This window comes from Scyliorhinus canicula, chromosome 3 (assembly GCF_902713615.1).
Source record: "Scyliorhinus canicula chromosome 3, sScyCan1.1, whole genome shotgun sequence".
Classification (NCBI taxonomy): domain Eukaryota; kingdom Metazoa; phylum Chordata; class Chondrichthyes; order Carcharhiniformes; family Scyliorhinidae; genus Scyliorhinus; species Scyliorhinus canicula.
In genome coordinates this window covers 130856891-130876830 of record NC_052148.1, presented here as the reverse complement: position 1 = coordinate 130876830, position 19940 = coordinate 130856891, and the positions used below count along the sequence as shown (strand labels likewise).

Sequence of the window (19940 nt, the reverse complement as noted above, 5' to 3'; positions counted from 1 at the left end):
TTCTGCACCTTCAGTTCTGGTGCTCTATATCAGATCAGAATGCTGTTTTTTTCAATCTTCCAGGTTTTAAATGTCTTATCCAGCCTCTGCGAGCCTCTGATAGCTGTTGTAAGATGTTGTGTGCAGTTTGATTGGTCTCACGAAGCGGTTATGTATCTTGTATAGTTTAACAGTGTTCATTAACCCCTCGTAACTATGGACATGTACAAAGTATACAGTCTAAGCTAGGAGCTGCCTAAATGCTTGCCTCTGCACACGTCTCTGTCAAGTACAAGAGTGCCCTTTGGTCATGTGTCCCCTTATATCACAGTATGGGCAATACTGTACCCAGTCCCACATTAACCCTTTCTATGCCAGACCCTTAGATGACACAAACTCCGGCCATCATAGTATGGGGCAGGATGGATGGACCAGCTTGCTTTCTCCTGCCTGTAAATTTTGTATGTTTGTATAAACCCATAAATCAAACATTATACAGTGTAGCTGAATGAGTATCTTTAAGGTAAAATGTTTCAGGTTAGCATTTTTGCTCTACCCTGCAGCTATTTAACATAGAATTCATGTCAATGTCACATATCAAAAAATGAGACTTTTGGTTCTAACTGTATGGGTGTGATTGACAAGAGTTTCTCATAACTATTGTTAAAGTAAGTTGCTGCTGAGTACAGTGTGAAACAAATTACATAAATTAATGCATATCCGCACCATATTGTACCAAGCAAACAATTTTTACAATCCTGCAATCTTCAGAAAATCAAACGCTTACTGTCAAATAATACACCTCATTGGTCATTAAATATGTTTCTGGGAATTATTGGCTGAAATTCTCCATCCTCGTTCGTGGCTGGGATTTTCCGGTGCTGCTGAAAGTGAATAGAGTTTTGGCTGGAACGCCAAATTTTTCATTCTCGCTCACAACGGTTCCTGCAATGGGCGAGGCCGGAGAATCCACTTCTATATTTATAAGCATAATTTCAGTTTCCATACAAAAGGTATAGTAAAAGACCCAAAGCTTACACCAACTTAATGCAATGCAGAGGGAAAAGGAAATTAAAATGAACAGAAAGGAAATACTAATGATGCAATCTCAATGCGAGGCAGCAATGTCAAATTTGCACAAAAATAACTTATCATGAAGGACCCCTTCCATGCAAAAGTACCTCTGATGGTTGATCCTCTGAGACTGGTTGAACTAGTTGATTGTGATGCTGGAGTACAGTCTTATAATAATCAAGAACAGTCTGGCAGGGCACTGCATGAAAGAAAATAATTTCAGATAAACATCTAGCACAATCATAACGGGCATCTTAATAGAATGAGTCACTATTCAGCATTCAGGAAGCCAGCGTTTTCATCAAAGTCATTTTATGGGTCTTTTACTTCAATAATTATAGTACAGCAACCATAAGAATCTCTTCAATCATTGTGAATTCCAAAAACATTAAACCCTCAGCAAAGAATAAAACTGCAGAGGGTATGTATGCACTGGCTGGACTTGTCTGAATTCAATCAGCAAATGCAATGTTTTGCCATCATTTGCAGTAACATTGCTTGATGACATAGAAGGGGAAGGAGAAATCCATCCCATACTAAGTCATGTAAACTAATGTTAACTCCTATCCTTACTGTTTCTTGTACTTCCAAAGATCAACTACTGTCACAGTATGTAAATAGCTAGAAAGTGTGCTGACTGCTGTAGGTTCATATTCCATAGCATTAATGTATGCAATAGTGCCTGCATCCACAGTCCTGAAATTTTCTCTCACAATAGGACTTTATGCTAAAGATTCTAAGAATTGCTTCTGTAAGTAATGCTTTGCAATTTTAGGGAATGTATCATCTAAAGCTGGGGTCAAGAATATCGTGCAGAGTTGTCCAAGACCAGAATTTTAATTCTGACTCTAAAATAATCAGCGTAAATATGAATTTAATTAACCACACGTATTTAGGGTATGAGGGAACAGTGTTATAATATTAGATTTCACACACCTGGAATACAATCCAAGGTTTTCCTTAGCTCCTCATTTTCCTGTTGGAGTAAAACTACTTCCTGTTCCAACTCTTGGCACCTCTGACAGTAGCCCTCCTCTTCCTCCTCCTCGGGGAATGTGGATGATGGATGGACATGTGATTCTGATGTTGTTGGGGATGTCCACCCTCCCAAAGTATGGGTGGGAGATATGGAAAGTGGATCCATTCCGGTCACATGACTGCACTCATTCATTCCTACAGTACTCTGTGAAGGCCGTCCCCCAGCAAGTAGGTAACTTTGAAGAGAATCAGTGAACACACGAAGCAAGGCCGAGGTTTGATGTCTCTTTTGCACATTCTGTAATTCCATCTCTGAATTGTCTGATAACCGTGGCTGCATTGGGGCACCTTTGACTAGCTGGCACTGTCCTGTGCGCTCATCATAACATCCACTCTCTTTTTTAACACAAGAAACGATTTGAGGTTGGTTGGTGTCCAGAAGTTTTCCATTGTCCTTTAGGAGAGTCAGAACTCTACTGCATTGTTGTGCAAAGGCATCAAGTATTAAGCGACTCTCTGTGGTGGAACAGAAACACACATTATGCTGTGCAAAAAAAAAATACTCTGCTCATAAAATTTATAAAAACTACATTACCTAAAGTGCAAATTGCATCAGTTTCATCCAATGCTGGATGTTACTTATTACATTTACAATTACAGCCAATATTTATAATGGCAAACATAGAGCCCGAGGAGTTTCTCAAAATTCCCGATGTACTATGGCTGATCATTGTTAGCGGAGAGGATCTCAAAGAAATCACTCAACGCCCAGGGCTACTGGTCCTTGCATCAAACGGTTTATTGGTAGAAGAAGTCACTCATACTAACTGTTAAAGTTATTTTTCCTGCCTGCATCTGACCTTGGGCTGGCGAGGATACATAATGCTTTTTGTCCTGTGGAGCTGCTATCAGTCGCTGGTGAAGTCCTACCTAGAATCTCCCATTCAATGCCTTGATATCAATCATTCCTGTCTCCCTGACTAACTCTGCTGTCTGTAATTATATTATGTTATTTATACCAATTTGCAATGTTACCTAGCTAATGATTGTCCAGGAATGTGGGTGGTTCAGCTAAAAGCCATTTTGTGTCTTTAGTATTGTGAGCTCAGCCAACAGCCATTTTGTGTCCTTTCTGATATTAGTAATTCTTAGGTTATAAAATCACATGCATTGTTTATACATTATCTATTTCTACAAATTGCCTCTTATATAGGCATCTAAGCTACTGGGTACCTTTTGTCTAAAAACCTTCTATCTAAATCTGACTTCAACATCGTCAACTAATGGAAAAGATAGATATTTAACCGTCCCAAGTTGCAAAGTTTTGTAAATATAATTCCTGCTTCCCCTAGTGAAACTGACAAACACAGATCAACTTTGCTGCAACACGTGAAATGTCAATAACTGTCATATTAGTCAGAGTTAATTTTGGAACACTCACTGAGCTTCGTTTCTATTAGAAATTGATGTTTTAAAATATTTTAGAGCTCTATCATAAGCATATTTGGGATTTTACTGACAAGCCCAAGGGTGGCACGGTGGTTAGCACTGCTGCCTTACAGCCCCTTACAGGGACCCGGGTTCAATTCCGGCCTTGGGTGACTGTGTGGAGTTTGCACATTCTTCCCGTGTCTGCGTGGGTTTCCTCCGGGTGCTCCGGTTTCCTCCCACAGTCCAAAGATTTGCAGGTTAAGTGGATTGGCCATGATAAATTGCCCCTTAGGTTAGCTGGAGTTATGGGGATAGAGTGGAGGTGTAGGCTTAAGTAGGGTGTTCTTTCAAGAGCTGATGTAGACTCGATGGGTCTAATGGCCTCCTTCTGCACTGTAAGTTCTATGATTCTATGATAATCCTCTACGTTGTTTTCACTGCTGTGGCACAGCAAATATCATTTATTCGCAAAACCATCAGCAAAATATATTTTTTAATTCATTCAAGGGATGTGGGCCTTGCTGGCTGGTGCAGCATTCATTACCCATCTCTACACCCACAGTGCTGTTAGGGATGGAGTTCCAGGACTTTAACCCAGTGACAGTGAAGGGTCAGTGACACCAGCTCCAGATTGAGTTATTTTGGCTCTGTTGGAGTGGCACCAGTTTCTGATCAAGTGATACTAGCTCCTGATTGAGTGATGGCCTCTTGTCAGAGTAAAGCCAGTTCCTGGTGCACAAGCCTTGCAGCTGTATTCAGAAAGTAAACTTACAGACACAAGCCAATTTCCACAAGCACACCTTTAGAAATTTAAAGAGAATTTTTAAAAATTGTTTCAACGGATGTGGGCATCGCTGGCTAGGCCAGCAATTATTGCCCATCCCAAGCTGCCCTTGAGAAGGTGCTGGCAAAATGCCTTCTTGAACCAATGAATACGAATGAATGCTGCAAATACACGGCGGGCTCCAACTTTTTTGTAAAGATAAAAGACATGTGAATGCCCTGAATGTTAACCCTTTGTCAGAGCGGGAATCTGGAAGATAAGTGTGCCCTTTAATGGAACTGGACAAGATAAAAGGAGGAAGTATCTAGAGTTGTATTTACTTGTACTCTTTGATTCATTGTCACCGTGAGGACTGCCAGCCTTGGAAAAGCTCTGCTCAGCAATCAGTGGCTGAAACTCAAATGTAAACTTTACAAATAAAGAGAAGCTACAGAAGCTGTAAATTTGAATTAAAAACAGAAAGTGATGGGAGTCTGCATGAAAAGGAATAAGACAGCGTAACATTTTTGGACCTTTGATCATAACTGTTGCATCTCGGGCAGCATGGTAGCATGGTGGTCAGCATAAATGCTTCACAGCTCCAGGATCCCAGGTTCGATTCCCGGCTGGGTCACTGTCTGTGTGGAGTCTGCACGTCCTCCCCGTGTGTGCGTGGGTTTCCTCCGGGTGCTCCGGTTTCCTCCCACAGTCCAAAGATGTGCGGGTTAGGTAGATTGGCCATGCTAAATTGCCCGTAGTGTCCTTCAAAGTAAGGTTAAGGGGGGGGGTTGTTGGGTTACGGGTATAGGGTGGATACGTGGGTTTGAGTAGGGTGATCATTGCTCGGCACAACATCGAGGGCCGAAGGGCCTGTTCTGTGCTGTACTGTTCTATGTTCTATCTCTAAACATTGATTTGGTTGCAAATGCTCAAACATGGATGAAAGTGAAAGCTGCAGACATTTCCTTACATGTAGCTGAAATAAACACAAAATTATTTCAAAATACAGCTAGCAATAAAGAGAATGAAAACATTCTTCACCGTACATTATGCAAGTAGCCTAACTGGAGGAAAGTAGCCAAAATACATCAGGCAGCACTGTAATTGTTATTCTCAATGCATTTTTAGTTCTGGTCCAAGAATGCTTCACTTTAACAAGTCAGTTTTATCTTTACTCCATCTTGTCCTATCATCATTTCCTGTTTGCAATTGTATTAGAAACTTGCTGGTTTCAGAAAGCAACTCAAAAATATTTGCAGGAATTAGTTAAAAAAATGATGAGAGTTTAGGCATTACCATGCACAGATGTTGCTTGTTTTATGCTGAGGAAAATAGCTAAATATTCTTGATATTAATACTGGCGGCTCTCTATCAATACTACCAAGTAAGTTTCTAGTCTTTAACCTCAATTTAGCTTCCAGCCCTGAGCAATAGTTTAATTTTTTATTGTCTTCAGCCTTATATGACAGTACTGCAAGGTTTTAATTTTCTTTTAAACAGCTTTTAACATTGTTACACTTAGCTGACTTTTATTACAAGAGCCACCACCGTCATAAAAAAGTGATTGGGAAAAAACTTTAGAAAGAAAGAATTTAAATAGCATTTTATCATATCCCTCAGGACATCCCCAAGTGTTTCGTATAAAATTAATTATTTCGAAGTGCAGTCAGTTTCGCTAGGTAAACAATTGTGGCTATGATTTTGCACAGCCAGGCACAAAAGAATGACGTGGGTAACTAGGGTTGCGCGTTCATTAAATGTACAACATAATGTCAAAGTATACAGAGGATACACAATAAATTTCTCTGTCAGTAATACTCCTACCCACAAAAAAACAATTTCACCGTTGTCACATTTTTAATAAAGTGCAGATGTTCCCATAAACCTTTTGGACATTTAATTATTTTTCTTCTTTAGCTGTGGTATCTGATTGAAAAAAGACCATTTATTTTGCGAAATACACAACACTTCAGATAGTTTTGCATAGAGTGTCCTGGCTACAGTTATTGTGCTTTAAACATTTGGAATGTTCAGCACTGATTGGTTGTCGTTGATGTGATGATTCATAAATATGCATAAGGTAGTATTCAGGCATGTCTGACATTCTTTCATCAGCTGAAATTGATATGATACAAAAGGCCTGAGACTGGGGTTGGATTTGCATACAGATGAGACGAATAAAACCTTATAAAATTGTCACACTCTCATAAGATAATATTAAACTTGCAACCATTTGGAATCATCTTAAACATCGTCACAACATGGTTTGTTTGCCAGTTTTCAAAATGGTGACAGAAACGGACCAAAACCATTTGCCATTATCTAATACTGTGGCTTTAACTGTAACCTCAGAAGAGTATCACCATCCTCTCAAAACAACATTATCTACCTTCGGTTTGCAAAGCAAGCACTGCTGAATTCACATGCAGAGCCAAAATGAGACGCAAACTAAATATAAAATACAATTCAATTGAACATCATTGCCCTCTGCAAGTACATTAAGAAGGTTTGGACTCAGGAACATGTGCATGTTATGCCCCAAGAGGCTGATTATGTGTACAGAATTGCAGCAATAAAAAAAAATGTTTTGGTTCTTTTTATGTGACTTTTATAATCTTCAAGATGAAGGATGCCACTGATCTAACACTTTCAATTTAGGGAACTCAGTATTGACATCAGCAATACTGATGTCAATAAGTCTAACAAAGTTGGGTGTAAAACCGCTTCTGTTCTGTTCCAACAATGTGCCCCCACCCTAACCATACAATATCATCTCAAATCACAAGAGTGAGAAATGCTTTCTTTCCTATGGAAAACAACCTGCATTGTCTCCGAGAAAGATGATTAATTTAGGGCCAGTTGGTGCCATATTAGGGACAGTCTTGTGCAATGAATACATGACCATTAGGACTCATGTCATCGAAGATCAGGCCAGACTTACACACACTACAGAGCGCAGACAACCATTTCATCACATTTTAATTATTTGGACGTATTCTAAGGTACAGTAAGGTATGGGATTCATTGAGGATTATTCTTCAATGTGTACATTGCACATTGAGCAAGAAGGATGCAATGTGAATCATGGTTCTCAGGAATGAAGCGGGATTAGTAAATGAAATACTTGGAAAACAGTGACAATAAATGCATTTAGATTGACATTGAAAATAGATCTTGTGAAAAAAGGGGTTAAAGGTAAAGGTGTTAGACTGGAAATTAGCTCATTTCAATGGCACAAAAAGAATCTAACTCAGATTGTTTGGTTGGAAAATGTCCAGATCAAACAATGAACCAGCATTTGGAGATATTTGCATAAGAGATTGCTAAGGTACCAGTTAAACACATTCTGACAAGGTGTAACGGTAACATGTTACAATTGGCGATTCTATCAACAAATTGAGAGGTTAGAGTGAACACAATGATTTTCCAATTAGATTGGGGAAGAGGGGGAAATCAGGAAGCGGGCCGGGCACTGATTCGTTTCTGATCTAACCGGCAGGCTCCTGTTGGCGTGATCCGGATTCTGCCATGACGTGGTAAGAAACCAATTAAGGCCTGTTAGAGGTGAAAATATTCACACAAAGGCCTGAATATAAATGTTAAAAAACAGTTTATGTCAGAATTCTGGGAGATAAGGGGCGGGATTCGCCGACCCCCTGCCGTCCTCCGAATTCTCTGGCCCTCCAAAAATCGCCCCGGCGTGAATTGCACCGCCCGCCGCGGAGAATGGCGGGGACTGGCACGACTCAATGGGCCCTGGGGCCGCCCGAATTCTCCGGCCCGCGATTGGCCGAAGTCCCGCCCGTTTTTTGCCAGTCCCGCCGGCGTAAATTGGAGTAGGTCCTTACCGGCGGGACCTGGCAGCGCGGACGGCCTCCGGTGTTCTTGGGGGAGCACAGGGGGATCTGGCCCCGGGAGGTTCCCCGATGGTGATCTGGCCCGTAATCAGGGCACACCGATCCACGGGCGGGCCTGTGCCGTGAGGGCACTCTATTCTTCCGCACTGGCGGCTATAGCGGTCCGCCATTGCTGGTGCAGAAACAAAGCCCTCTGCGCATGCGCGGGAATGACGCCAGCACATGCTGGCACTCCCGCGCGTGCGCCAACTCGCACCGGCTGGCGGAGGCCCTTCGGCACCAGTTGGCGCGGTGCCAAGCCCCTTTCCCGCCGGCCGGATTCCGCACCTTTGGGCGGCCCGATGCCGGAGTGGTTCATGCCACTCCTCGGCGCCGGGACATCCCGCCCCGCCGGGTAGGGGAGAATCCCACCCAAGGTCTGAGACTCCGCAGCCTTTGACAGCACCTTTTCTCACTTGAGCTAAGGCTCATACAGGTTAATATACAGATTCAAGGGGCGGAATTAGTTGTATTCTCATTTACATACAATCAATCAACTATATTCGCATCACACTTATTACATGCAGTCAATCCATTTTCCTAGCATCCCAGTAATCACATATATGGTAAAGTGGGTGCTGTCTTACCTGCTCCCAACGTCATACAGAAGTCATTCAAAATCTCTGTTTCATTAACCTCCTGTCAAACAGCCTCGCATGATCTAATCGGCTCTCCAGTGATCGGTCACGTGGGTGCCCTTTAGCACACCGATTTAAAACGTGAATTTAACAATGGCTGCTGTGGGGATCGGAGGAGGTCAGTGGCAATTGGAAATTGGGCAATCAGCCCGGGGACACGGGGCTGCTACTCCTGTGCTCGGTGGGGTGGGGGAATCAGACTGTAAGGCTTGGACACTTTGCCTGACAACTGGAGGCATCAATGCCACAGAGGCAGCAGCCAACAATCAAACACACAAAAGCTGGGCCTCAGCACTGGGGACATCCCCGTGTCCAGAGGGTGGGTGTGTGGATCTGGGAAGGGGCCTGTGCCCTGTCCAAGTTTTGTTCCCAGTGTGGGTCCGATGCCCAGGGGCCCCAGCTGTGGCCGTGGATGCCTGTGCAGGGTGGGGTCCCCCAGCACAACCGGCTCGTTGGATGGCACCCTGAGAGAAGGTGGGAAGCATAAGGGTGGGGGAAGCTTGGGGGATATGAGGTTCTGGGGTGGAAACCATAGCCGATTGTCAGTCTCTCACCTTCTCTAATTCCTCACAGATATCACAGTATGGATAATATTGTGGACCCGTTGCAACTGCCAGCACGGTGGCGGTGGCAGGCCAGGCGGCCAGACCCTGGAGATGATGGTGGCAGCAGTGTCGACTGAGGCTCAAGGCAACAAGCCAGGTGCAGGAGCCCGTGCCACATCCTGAGGACCCAGGCCAGGGAGGGACCCAGAGAGGGAGGCCAGAGACAGCACAAGGTGTACAGGTGTTGCAAGTCGTTTGAAGAGACGTTGGACAGCATTTACCACAGGAGGATTCTCCTCAACAAGGGGAGGTGTGGCACCTGTGCCATGTCCTTACAGACTTGGCACCATGTGGAGGACAAGGATACTCACTCCCTCTGGCCATCAAGGCCAATGCACTAACTTTTACGCCTCGGGTTCATTCCAGGGCTTGGGTGGGAGCACCCTTCATTAACAGGAAGGGATGCCACTTCCTGAATGTTCAACGTGAGTGTGACCACCACCTCAAGATCTTGCACATGTGTGCATGTTTCCCAAGTAGTATGCACGACAGCTACATCCTGGGGCTGTCGGAGCTCCCTGGCATCTTTGGGGGTGACCGGTTGGCTATTGCGAGATAAGGGGTATCCACTGAGGTCGATCACCCTTGTGGTACACTGTCCTACACCACCTGGAGGGTTGCCCACTTTGTGGTGGCCTGTTGTGCCCTCCACAACCTGGAACAGCAGAGGGGCGAGGTGCTGGAGGTGGAGGAACATGCGGCCTCATCAGAATAGAGTGACGAGGAGAAGCCGGACCAGGAGGGGCGGAAGGACAAGTCCGGGGAGGACCCGTGGGAGCAGCTGGTGGATGGAGGACAGGCGGAAGCGAGGGTCTGGCCTGCTCAGAGAGCCCTCATTCTTGCCCACTTCTCAAAAGGATGTGGCCCATCGGTCTTCTCATCCCCTCTCCCCTTACGGAAGGGCCAAACTGCAGTGTGGAATAATGTATCAGAGACTTCACGTGACTCTGGTGTAACGTGTTTTAATGGAGAACAATTGTGACCCTAACTATCCTTAGCTGCTCCCCTTACCCCCAGTGCCCTCTCAGTGATCCTGTACCTGTATAGCCCTGCACGCTCTGCTACTACATCTAGGAGTGTCTGTAGGATACACATCAAAAGGTGGAAACAGCCTGCTGCTTACCATGCCCTGTGGCCTTTGATACCCCTGACAGCCCTCCTCTAGAGGGCCTGAAGCCGGAGAACCATGCAGGCCTACCGGTGGCATATGCCTCACTCTGCCACCCTGTTCCGCCCACTGATCCCGAAATTCACCGTTAGGAGGGGGGACTCAGGAGAGCTGGTGACCGCCATTGTCTCCCTGTAGGGAGGCTCTCTGTTGGCCTCCAGGACTACCTCCTCCTTGTTGGTGCCCATAGGGCCCTGGAGGTCTCCTTTGGATGGAGGGGCAGCCGGAGAGGCCCCGGCGTCATATGGCTCTGCCAGCCCTGAGGGCTCCCGATTGTCTGCACCATTGTGTCAATGCCCTCAGCAATGTCCCTCTGTGACTGGACCACATTCAGCAGTGCTTCGCCAATGTCCACCTGCATCTGGGACATGTTCCTCAGCAACTGGGACATGCTCCGCAGCACCACAGCAAAGGTCCACCTGCATCAGAGACACATTCCCCAGCGACAAGGATATGCAGCAGAGGCCCTCAGCCATGACCGTCAGTGACTGAGCAACACCTTGGACACCACCACTCATGGTGCTAACGTTGTGCTCCATGCTCTCCACTGCGGTCGCCACGCTTGCAGTTGTTGACTTCGGTGACACGCATTTCCGACACCATCTCCTGCACCTGTAGACTTTGGGAGTCTTCCGATCGGCTATGAACTCACTGGAGTGTCAATCCCCCTCTAAATCACACGGCCGCACCCTTGCGTCTGCATCAGCTCTAGTTAACCTGTTCCAGAGGTTTGACATCTGACTGGGACCCATATGGGACCTGGGATGCAGCAGAACACCTACTGCTGAGGGGGTGGAGGGGGGAGTGCATGGCGGGGACAGACTTGGGCACTGCTGCTAGCAAAGGGTGGGGTGTGCTGGTGGGTGTCAGGGTGTGTTGATGCGCAGGTGGAGTATTGTGCTGGTGGGTGGGGTGGTAGCGGTGCCAACCTCACGTCATCGGGGCACGGGGCAGCCGGGGGTGGCAAGCGGGACCGGTGCCAGGGGGCCGAGGCCAGTGGCGTGCAGAGGTCTGGTGATGCCCGGGGCAAATCTTGACTGTATGCCCCAAAGACTCAAGTATAAGGCCTAATATACTGAGAAATATTATGAGAAAGGAAAACATTTTGAATATATAAACACAGATGAAACATGAAATAAATGCTTTATTCGATTTTAATATAAATCAATCAAATTTATTAAGTTCTTTTCCCCAAATAATACCTCCTGTCACAAAACACCTGAACTACTTCACTTTTTACATCAGCTGTGAGAAATTCTTTTTCAATGCTTATTAAAGCCAGGTTGGTCAGTCACTCCTGTGACATAGAAGACCTCAGATATGTTTTTATTAATTTCAGTTTTGAAAATGACATTTCACAGCTTGCGACTGAAAATGCGATTGTAAGCAGTAATCTGTATGAAACACACAGCGTCGGAAAGACATCCCTTCCATACTGCAGTAAAGACTCCAGAGCATCTTTAGGATCAGGGGGAACTCTATTCCCTCCAGCTCGAAGGAGCATCACAAAATCAATAATTTTGTCATATAACTGAATTGCAACCACATCATTGTCATAATAATTTGCAAAGTCTGAACATTCCTTTTTTAATTTCTCTCTTTCTTGTTCATCTTCAATCACTACTGAATTCAAATTCAGAAGAAAAGAAAATCGGTCACTGAGTCTTTGAAGACGGACACTGCGGTCTCCAATTTCAGTTTTTAATCTGTTCACAATCTCTACCATTACTCTATTCGTTTCTTCTTGTGCCGTCAGTCCACTATCTCTTGCTGACTCTCCAGGCATTATTCTTCTTCTCCTTGTTCGTGCAATTGGTATTCCCCAATTTTCACAATATTCATTGGCTTAATCTATTGCATTGTGGATAATTTCATCATTCTTCAAATTCAAGATATGAATAAGTCCTCTCAGATCACAAGAAGCTTCATGGAACCCCATTTTTGGATCCTGCAAACGTTTTGAGACTTTCTCCACTGATGATAAAACTGAGTACCAAAAATTTAATAAAGCTATAAACGGGAACTGTTAAATAGAGTTCAGTAGCGATCCTGCATCAGATTTAGTTTCCCTTGAACATTCTCCTTCCAGCAGGTGTTGAAGGCTTGCAATAACGTTGTCACACTCTTCATGGATTACTTGCACAGCATCATGGCTGGAACTCCATCTTGTGTCACACTGTCTTTTCACAGTCCGAGTGACAAATGCTTTTAACACTTCACAACGAGAAGTAGATGAAGAAAAAAAAGTAGAGTTTTTCTAGAATGCCAAAAAATGTAACAACAACAGGTTGCACCTCACTTGCATGGACACAGGCCAAATTGAGGCTGTGGTTCTCGCAGTTCACAAACACAGCTTTTGGGTTAACTTCAAGAATTTTTTGTTGAACACCTCCTCTCACTCCAGCCATAACTGCTGCGTTATCATATGCTTGACCACGACAGTCATTCATGGAAATTTTGTCTTCTTCCAATTTTTCCTGAATTTTATTTACCAGGCTGACTGCATCTTTCTTGTTGACTTGAAAAAATCCCAGAAATGTCTCCTTTATTTCTACTTTTCTGTTTTCATCAATATGAACGTAACGCAGAATTTCAGAAACCTGATCTTCATGGGCAATATCTGGAGTTGAATCCAGCATTATGCTAAAATATTTTGTGTCCTTAATTTCGGAAATTATATTTTTCTTGACAGTTTCACCAAGAAGATTGATTTGAATTCTGTTGGACAAGTAGGTGACACTTTTTGGTTTCTCTTTCCCTCTCTGCAAGTGTTTTGCTAAGATGTCATCATATTTGGCCAGAAGTCTGATTGTTGCTAGAAAGTTTCCTGTATTTTCACTGACTGTCTCCCCTGGCTCTGATAACCCAGATATTCCTTCTCCTCGATGTCCACGATAGGCCAGATTCTGTTTTGCCAGAAAGGATATAACCTCGACAATCCGTTCAGTTATAGCTTTCCATCTTTTCTTTTCAGCAGACATTTGCTGTTGAAGTTCAGCATCTATCGTAGTTGAATGATGGAGTCAAACTACGAGGTTCAGGTATTCCCTCATGTGAGCTCTATGAGAAGGGCTTTTCTCATGGTCAGGTATTGTTGCATTTAATTTTCTCCAAGTGGAGAAACTGTCTTCCTTTCCAAAGTTTGACACAGACGACAAATGCTCCTTTGAAAACAAAAAGCAAACAAAACAGTAGCATGCTTTCCGATATGGAGAGTATAACAATCATTTTCTCTCCACAATTTCTCCGTTTGTGGAAACTTTATCAAACCACTGTTTGGAAAATGATCTCCCATCCTTCTCAGCAAATGGACCACTTTTATTCTGATATCTTTCAGGGCCATGTTGTAATATTGTCATCTTCAAATGATCTGGAATCGGTTTCTTCAAACAGCCAAAATCGCTTCTTTGCAAATATATGCTAAAATCTTCTTCATTTTCTTCACATGGATCATCATCCTGACAACGAGACTGAGGAGAGAGAGTATTATGTTCTGACTGAGCTGAATCCGTATCAGAAAAATCCTTCTCTGCACCCGCATCATCTTTTACTTCTCCAGGTTCTCCTACTTCTTCTTTACTTCTTTTTATCCATGCATCTAATGCCCCTCTTTGGTGGGACTCTTCTTCGACTCTGGCCCTCTTTTTTTTCCTGTTCTGTGCTCCACTCGGTTGTACACAAAATACTCGTAACATTTCATTTTCTATCTCAAAAAATGTAAGACGCATGAGAAAATGGGAAGAAAATGGTAAACAATCGGTCAGTTGCAGACGGATAAACCATATTTCATTTCTTTGTTCCTTCGTATCAAATTATTTCACACTGATTCTCCACTGATAATTTTGTGCAATTTATATCATAGACTTGCAAATTAGTGGTATCTGTATTTGAATATTAGCATGTTAAGGAATAAATGTCTCCTATTCCGAGATTAAATGCCATAGCAGTCCTCTGATCATCCAGGCTTCACTCTTACTACATCCCACGTAAATATTTCATTAAATATCACAAAAAAACCTATAAAAAACGTAGTTGCACCCGTTCTAGAGCTATTCACTGACCTGAGTAGGTAAAAGAACTAATCTAGATGCACAAAAAGCTGAAGAAAAGACGAGTTATGACTCGAGGAAACGCAGGAACGAACAGCCACGTCTGCTTGTTGCTTTTGATGGTTGCACCACGTACATCATGCGCATGCGTGTGGGGGGATGGGGAGAAGCACCATTTTCGCTAGACAGAAAGGGTACACCATGTTAAAGGAATAAAGGGCTAACAACTGCCTCTGCAGTGTGGTGAGCCTCCAAAAATTGATTTATCACCGCTGAAATTTTAAAATTACTATCTTATTTCCTTCTCTGGGGCAGCACGGTGGCCTAGTGGTTAGCACAACTGCCTTACGGAACTGAGGTCCCAGGTTCGATCCCGGCTCTGGGTCACTGTCCGTGTGGAGTTTGCATATTCTCCCCGTGTCTGCGTGGGTTTCGCCCCCACAACCCAAAAAATGTGCAGAGTAGGTGGATTGGCCACGCTAAATTGCCCCTTAATTGAAAAAAATAATTGGGTAATCTAAATTTTAAAAAAAAATTTAAAAAAATATTTGCTTCTCTGGTTGGATGCCCCCATCCAATGGATTCCCGGGGCCAATGCACCGTCGCCCCTCCCCCTCTGCACGCCACTGGCCGAGGCCTAGTGGAAATCGTTTAGCTTCTTGCAGCACTGGGATGCGGTCCTCCTGGTGACACTTCCTGCAAAGATGGCCGCTGTCACTGACTCCCAGATGGCACTGGCTGCACTGTGGCTGACCCTCCAACCCCTTGGGGGAACAGGGTCTCGCATGTGGACTCCACCATGTCCAACAGTTGCCATCCCAAAATCGTGAAGTGGGTCTGTGCGGTGGCATGGCTGCGTGATGTCTGGGGTTTGCTCTGCGGAATTGGTTTAAGTGCTGCACCCCTTCGTTGGCAGTGAGCTGCCAAGCATGGTCCAAGTGAATTAGCTGGCAAGACAGTCATTACTGGCCCTAATTGACACTAGATACCGGTGACTGTCTCGCCAGGTTGGCCATCAGGTAGCACCCGGTGATTCTTGCTCAGTACAACGGTTAGAAACGTTTCCATTCAATTCTCCATTCCTGAGGCTAAGTGCCGGTGCCAACGGAGAATCCACGAGTAATTCACGACGGGAAAATCAGCACAAACCCCTCAACGATTCTGGTCCCAGCGAGGGGCTAGCACCATCACTGCGTGGAACACCCATGGATTGCGTGGAAAACGGATGAACAATCGCTGGGTTTCAGGCCGCGCATGTGCAGGGCTGGCGAGCTGCACCAGTCTCACTGGAAAACATGGTGCCGGCCATGCTGAAACCTTAACCCGCCCACCCCAATGCCACAGCCCACCTCCTGGCCACCCTGCACCACTCCCCCCAGCCCTAGCAGAAGTCCCTCGGCCAGCGGCACGGATCCTGGACGGATGTGGCGGCACTGGACAATGTCGGTTGCCGGCACGCCTGGTTCCCAACCGGTGGGGCTATACGTCACCCATGCCATCGGGAACTTGGCTCATCGGGGGCGGAGCAATAAAGATGGGCTGATTGATAAAGCGCCAAAGGCCATACGACTGCGCGCGGCGTGATGATACCAATTTGGAGGGGACAGAGCATCGCAAACAAGCGTCAAACCGGCACCTGCCCCGAATCTGGTGTCGGAAGCCATTCTCCGTCCCATCGCCGATCCAGATTTTGGCATCGGACTACGGAGAAATCCGCTCTATAAGCCTTGGTTGTGAGCAACTTGTGAAGTTCAAATTCAGGATAAAATCAATGCACACTTGGACAATTTTTGATTAATCAGAAACCATCAGCATTGATTTGTAAAGGGAAGGCGTGTCTGATAAATTCAACTTATTTGTTGAGGGAAACTTATTTGTTGTGTTGATAAAGAAAATGTGGTTTGCATAAAGGTAGGTGATTAGGTGCTACTTTAGATACATGGCAATAAAGAGAACCTGGCTGCAAAGATAGCGCACTATATGCAAAGTGGTTGGGTAATTAGATACTTTTCAGGTTGGCATGATGTTGAAGTAAATGGTAATCTTGTGACAAGATTTGATAACTAGTCGGAGACAGAAATTAGGAATACAGGGTTAATTTTCGATGAGTCAGATGTGACAAGTAGGTTCCCTAAAGGTCTGTTCTGGGATCTCAGTATTTCACCATATATATTCATGATTTGAATGAAGGAATAAAATGTCTTATTTCTAAGTGTGTAGTTAACATTAAATTATAAAGCCTAATAAGCTGTGCTGATGGAAGGAAAGGTTCCAAAACAAGATGCGTGGACAAAACTGTGGCACATAAAGTTCAATGTGGAGAAATATGAGGTCATCCATTTTGGATCTTGAGTAAACAAATTGGAATATTTTCTTGCTGCTCAGATCTTAGGAGCTATGGCAGAGAAAAGACATTTGGGTGTCCATCTACATAAATCACTAAACACTATTGTATAAGTAAAAAAAAGTAATCAAAAAGGCAAATGGAATGTTAATGTTTATCTCAATTCATCTGGAACACAAGACTGAAAAGGTGATGATTCAGTAGTAGAGTGCCTTTTGGACCCTACCAGGACTATCGAGTTCAGTTTTGATCAAAGAATCGCAGGAAAGATAAATTGGACTTGGCGGGGGTAGAGCACTGATAACAGGAATGAGAGGTTACTATTATGATGAAAGGTAACAGGCACAGAATAGACTAAAATCCTGAAAGATTTTAGGAAAGTAAGCCAGTTTCCCAGTGGTCACTGAGTCAGTACAAGGAGCAGAGGTGAAATGTTATTGTTAGAACAAAGGAAAATGAAGAAATATTTACAGACAAAGGAACACGAGACGATGGGATCCTTTATTGCAAGTAATTATTAAATAATCAATGTAAAACGCAATTGGAAAAATATTTGAAAGCAGAGAATATAGAAGGCACAGGGAAAGGACAGAAAAATGGAAATATAGTGGAAAGCTCTAGTTGAAGAGCTGGCATTTGATCAGAAATGGTAAGTTGAATTGATTCCTCCTATGACGTAAATGCAATGATTCCATCAACATGAATTTTATTTGAACCCAGGTTCTTTAGGTAAATGGTAACCCTGTTCTCACTATCATTGTTTTGTTTTTAAACAAAGTACATTCATCCATTTTTAATTCAGCACTTAGATTATGATCTCATTTAAAATGGAAAAATTGCTGAACGGTTGAAGAAACTTCGCTTACGCTTACCGTGGACTCGGTTTTACAAGATGGAGGCTGAACCCATTTCAGTTGGGAACTAAGATGCAACCAAGAATTCGGAACAATACTCTCTGAACTTTACTTTGAATGTGGCCCACAAATGCTGAAAGAGAACATTTAACGCACTGTGACACCTAATTCTTGCCATCTCCTGCACATTGAGTAAACTGAAGAAATTATCACCATCTGTACATTTTCAAAATAAAAGATTGGAAAAGCTATTATGCATTGACAATTATTTTTTTCTAAAGTTTTAAGTGAGTACTAATGACACTAGCCATGGGACCTTCTACTAGTTGTGCACTTTAACTGAATTAACACTTAATTGAGCACAACTGAAGTAATAATTTCACTTGAGCACTCTTGCTTAATAATTGAAATTCTACTGATATAAGTTCAGCTACCTTATGCCATTGGGTTCATTTTTCCCCTAATGCAGTTCTGCCAAAAAATAAGCAAAAGTAATCAAAATTATTTTCAATTGTTGGATTTATTAAAAATTTGGTTTATGTAGACGAGTTTTTAATGTTGACCAAATGTGATCGCCCCATGGCTAGTTGGCAATCAAATTGGCAGAACTTAGGTTTTGTTCATTTTGTACAAATTCAGTAAATGTCCATTATGCAGCCTTGGAGATTAATTGCCTTTCTCATTTTATCCCAATATATGATTATTTTTTTAAAATTGTACTATTAGGGGTACAGTTAAAGCGATCATAGAGGTAAGGACACCAGAAACAGCCTAATATTCATGGTTGAAGGTGTAATTGTGGTGTTACATGTAACAAGAAAAAAGTGCAAAATCAAAGAAATAAAAGATAAAGCATTTGGAATCACAATTACATATCTTCACAAAATATTCCTCAACTCCCTGACACAATCTTGTATGATGACAGTCAAAAGTGAACTTTACCAGTTTGTGAGGAACAAATTCAATCATGGTAACATACTACACACCATTACAAATGATGAGGCTGATTGCCCAGTCATAATTTGGAACAAATTTGAGAAATAATCTAGATAGTTCAGTGAAAAACCATCAACAACAACAACATGTTGTTTTCCAGCACCTTTGTAATAAAACATCCCAAAGCTCTTTACAATAGCGTTACGAAACTAAAATTGGCACCGAGTCACAATACGAGATATTAGGACCAGAAATCTGGTGAAAGAGATAACTTGCCTGCTCTTCTTCGATATACCGTGGAATCTTTTAAAATACACCTGAGAGGGAACATAGGGCTTCAGTTTAATGTCTTATCTGAAAGACCACACATCTATGACAATGCAGCACTCCCTCAGTAGTGTAATGTAGTGGCAGACTGGAATATTGTGTTCAAGTCCTGGGATGGGACTTGCACTTACAACTTCCGTGCTCAAAGGTGAGGAGGCTGCCAGCTGAACGGGAGGGAAGGAAGAGTGTGTGGATTAAAGGCAGAGCTGGAGAGATAATTGAACATAGAACAGTACAGCACATTACTGTACTTCAGCCCACGATGTTGTGCCGACCATTTATCCTAATCCAAGATCAACCTGACCTACACCCCTTCAATTTACTGCAGTCCATGTGCCTGTCTAAGAGTCGCTTAAATGTCCCGAATACTCTGACTCCACCACCTCTGCTGACAGTGCATTCCACGCACCAACCACTCTCTGTGTAAAGAACCGACCTCTGACATTTCCCCTATACCTTCCTCCAATCACCTTAAAAATGATGTCCCCTCATAACAGCCATTTCCACCCTGGGGAAAAGTCTCTGGCTATCCACTCTTATCCATCCCTCTCATCACCTTGTACACCTCTATCAAGTCACCTCTCTGCCTTCTTTGCTCCAGTGAGAAAAGCCCTAGTTCCCTCAACCTTTCTTCATAAGACATGCCTTCCAGTCCAGGCAGCATCCTGGTAAATCTCCTCTGTACCCGCTCCAAAGCATCCACATCCTTCCTATAATGAGGTGACCAGAACTGGACACAATATTCCAAGTGTGGTCTAACTAGAGCTGCAACAAAACCTCACAGCTCTTAAACTCAATCCCCCTGTTAATGAAAGCCAACACACCATACGCCTTCTTAACAAACCTATGAACCTGGGTGGCAACTTTGAGGGATCTACGTACGTGGACCCCAAGATCC

The 19940-nt window shown here is 43.7% G+C and overlaps 1 protein-coding gene across 1 annotated transcript in view; it reads right to left on the bottom strand.

The window, feature by feature from the left end:
- The window catches only part of LOC119962956 (BEN domain-containing protein 4), a 65389-nt gene that overhangs the window by 42724 nt on the left and 2725 nt on the right, over window positions 1-19940 (bottom strand). The window contains exons 2-3 of the mRNA XM_038791309.1: window positions 1990-2547; window positions 1161-1252 (exon numbers count right to left, since the gene is read on the bottom strand). Coding sequence (XP_038647237.1) covers window positions 1161-1252; window positions 1990-2547 — 650 coding nt within the window. The remainder of the gene's footprint in view (window positions 1-1160; window positions 1253-1989; window positions 2548-19940) is intronic.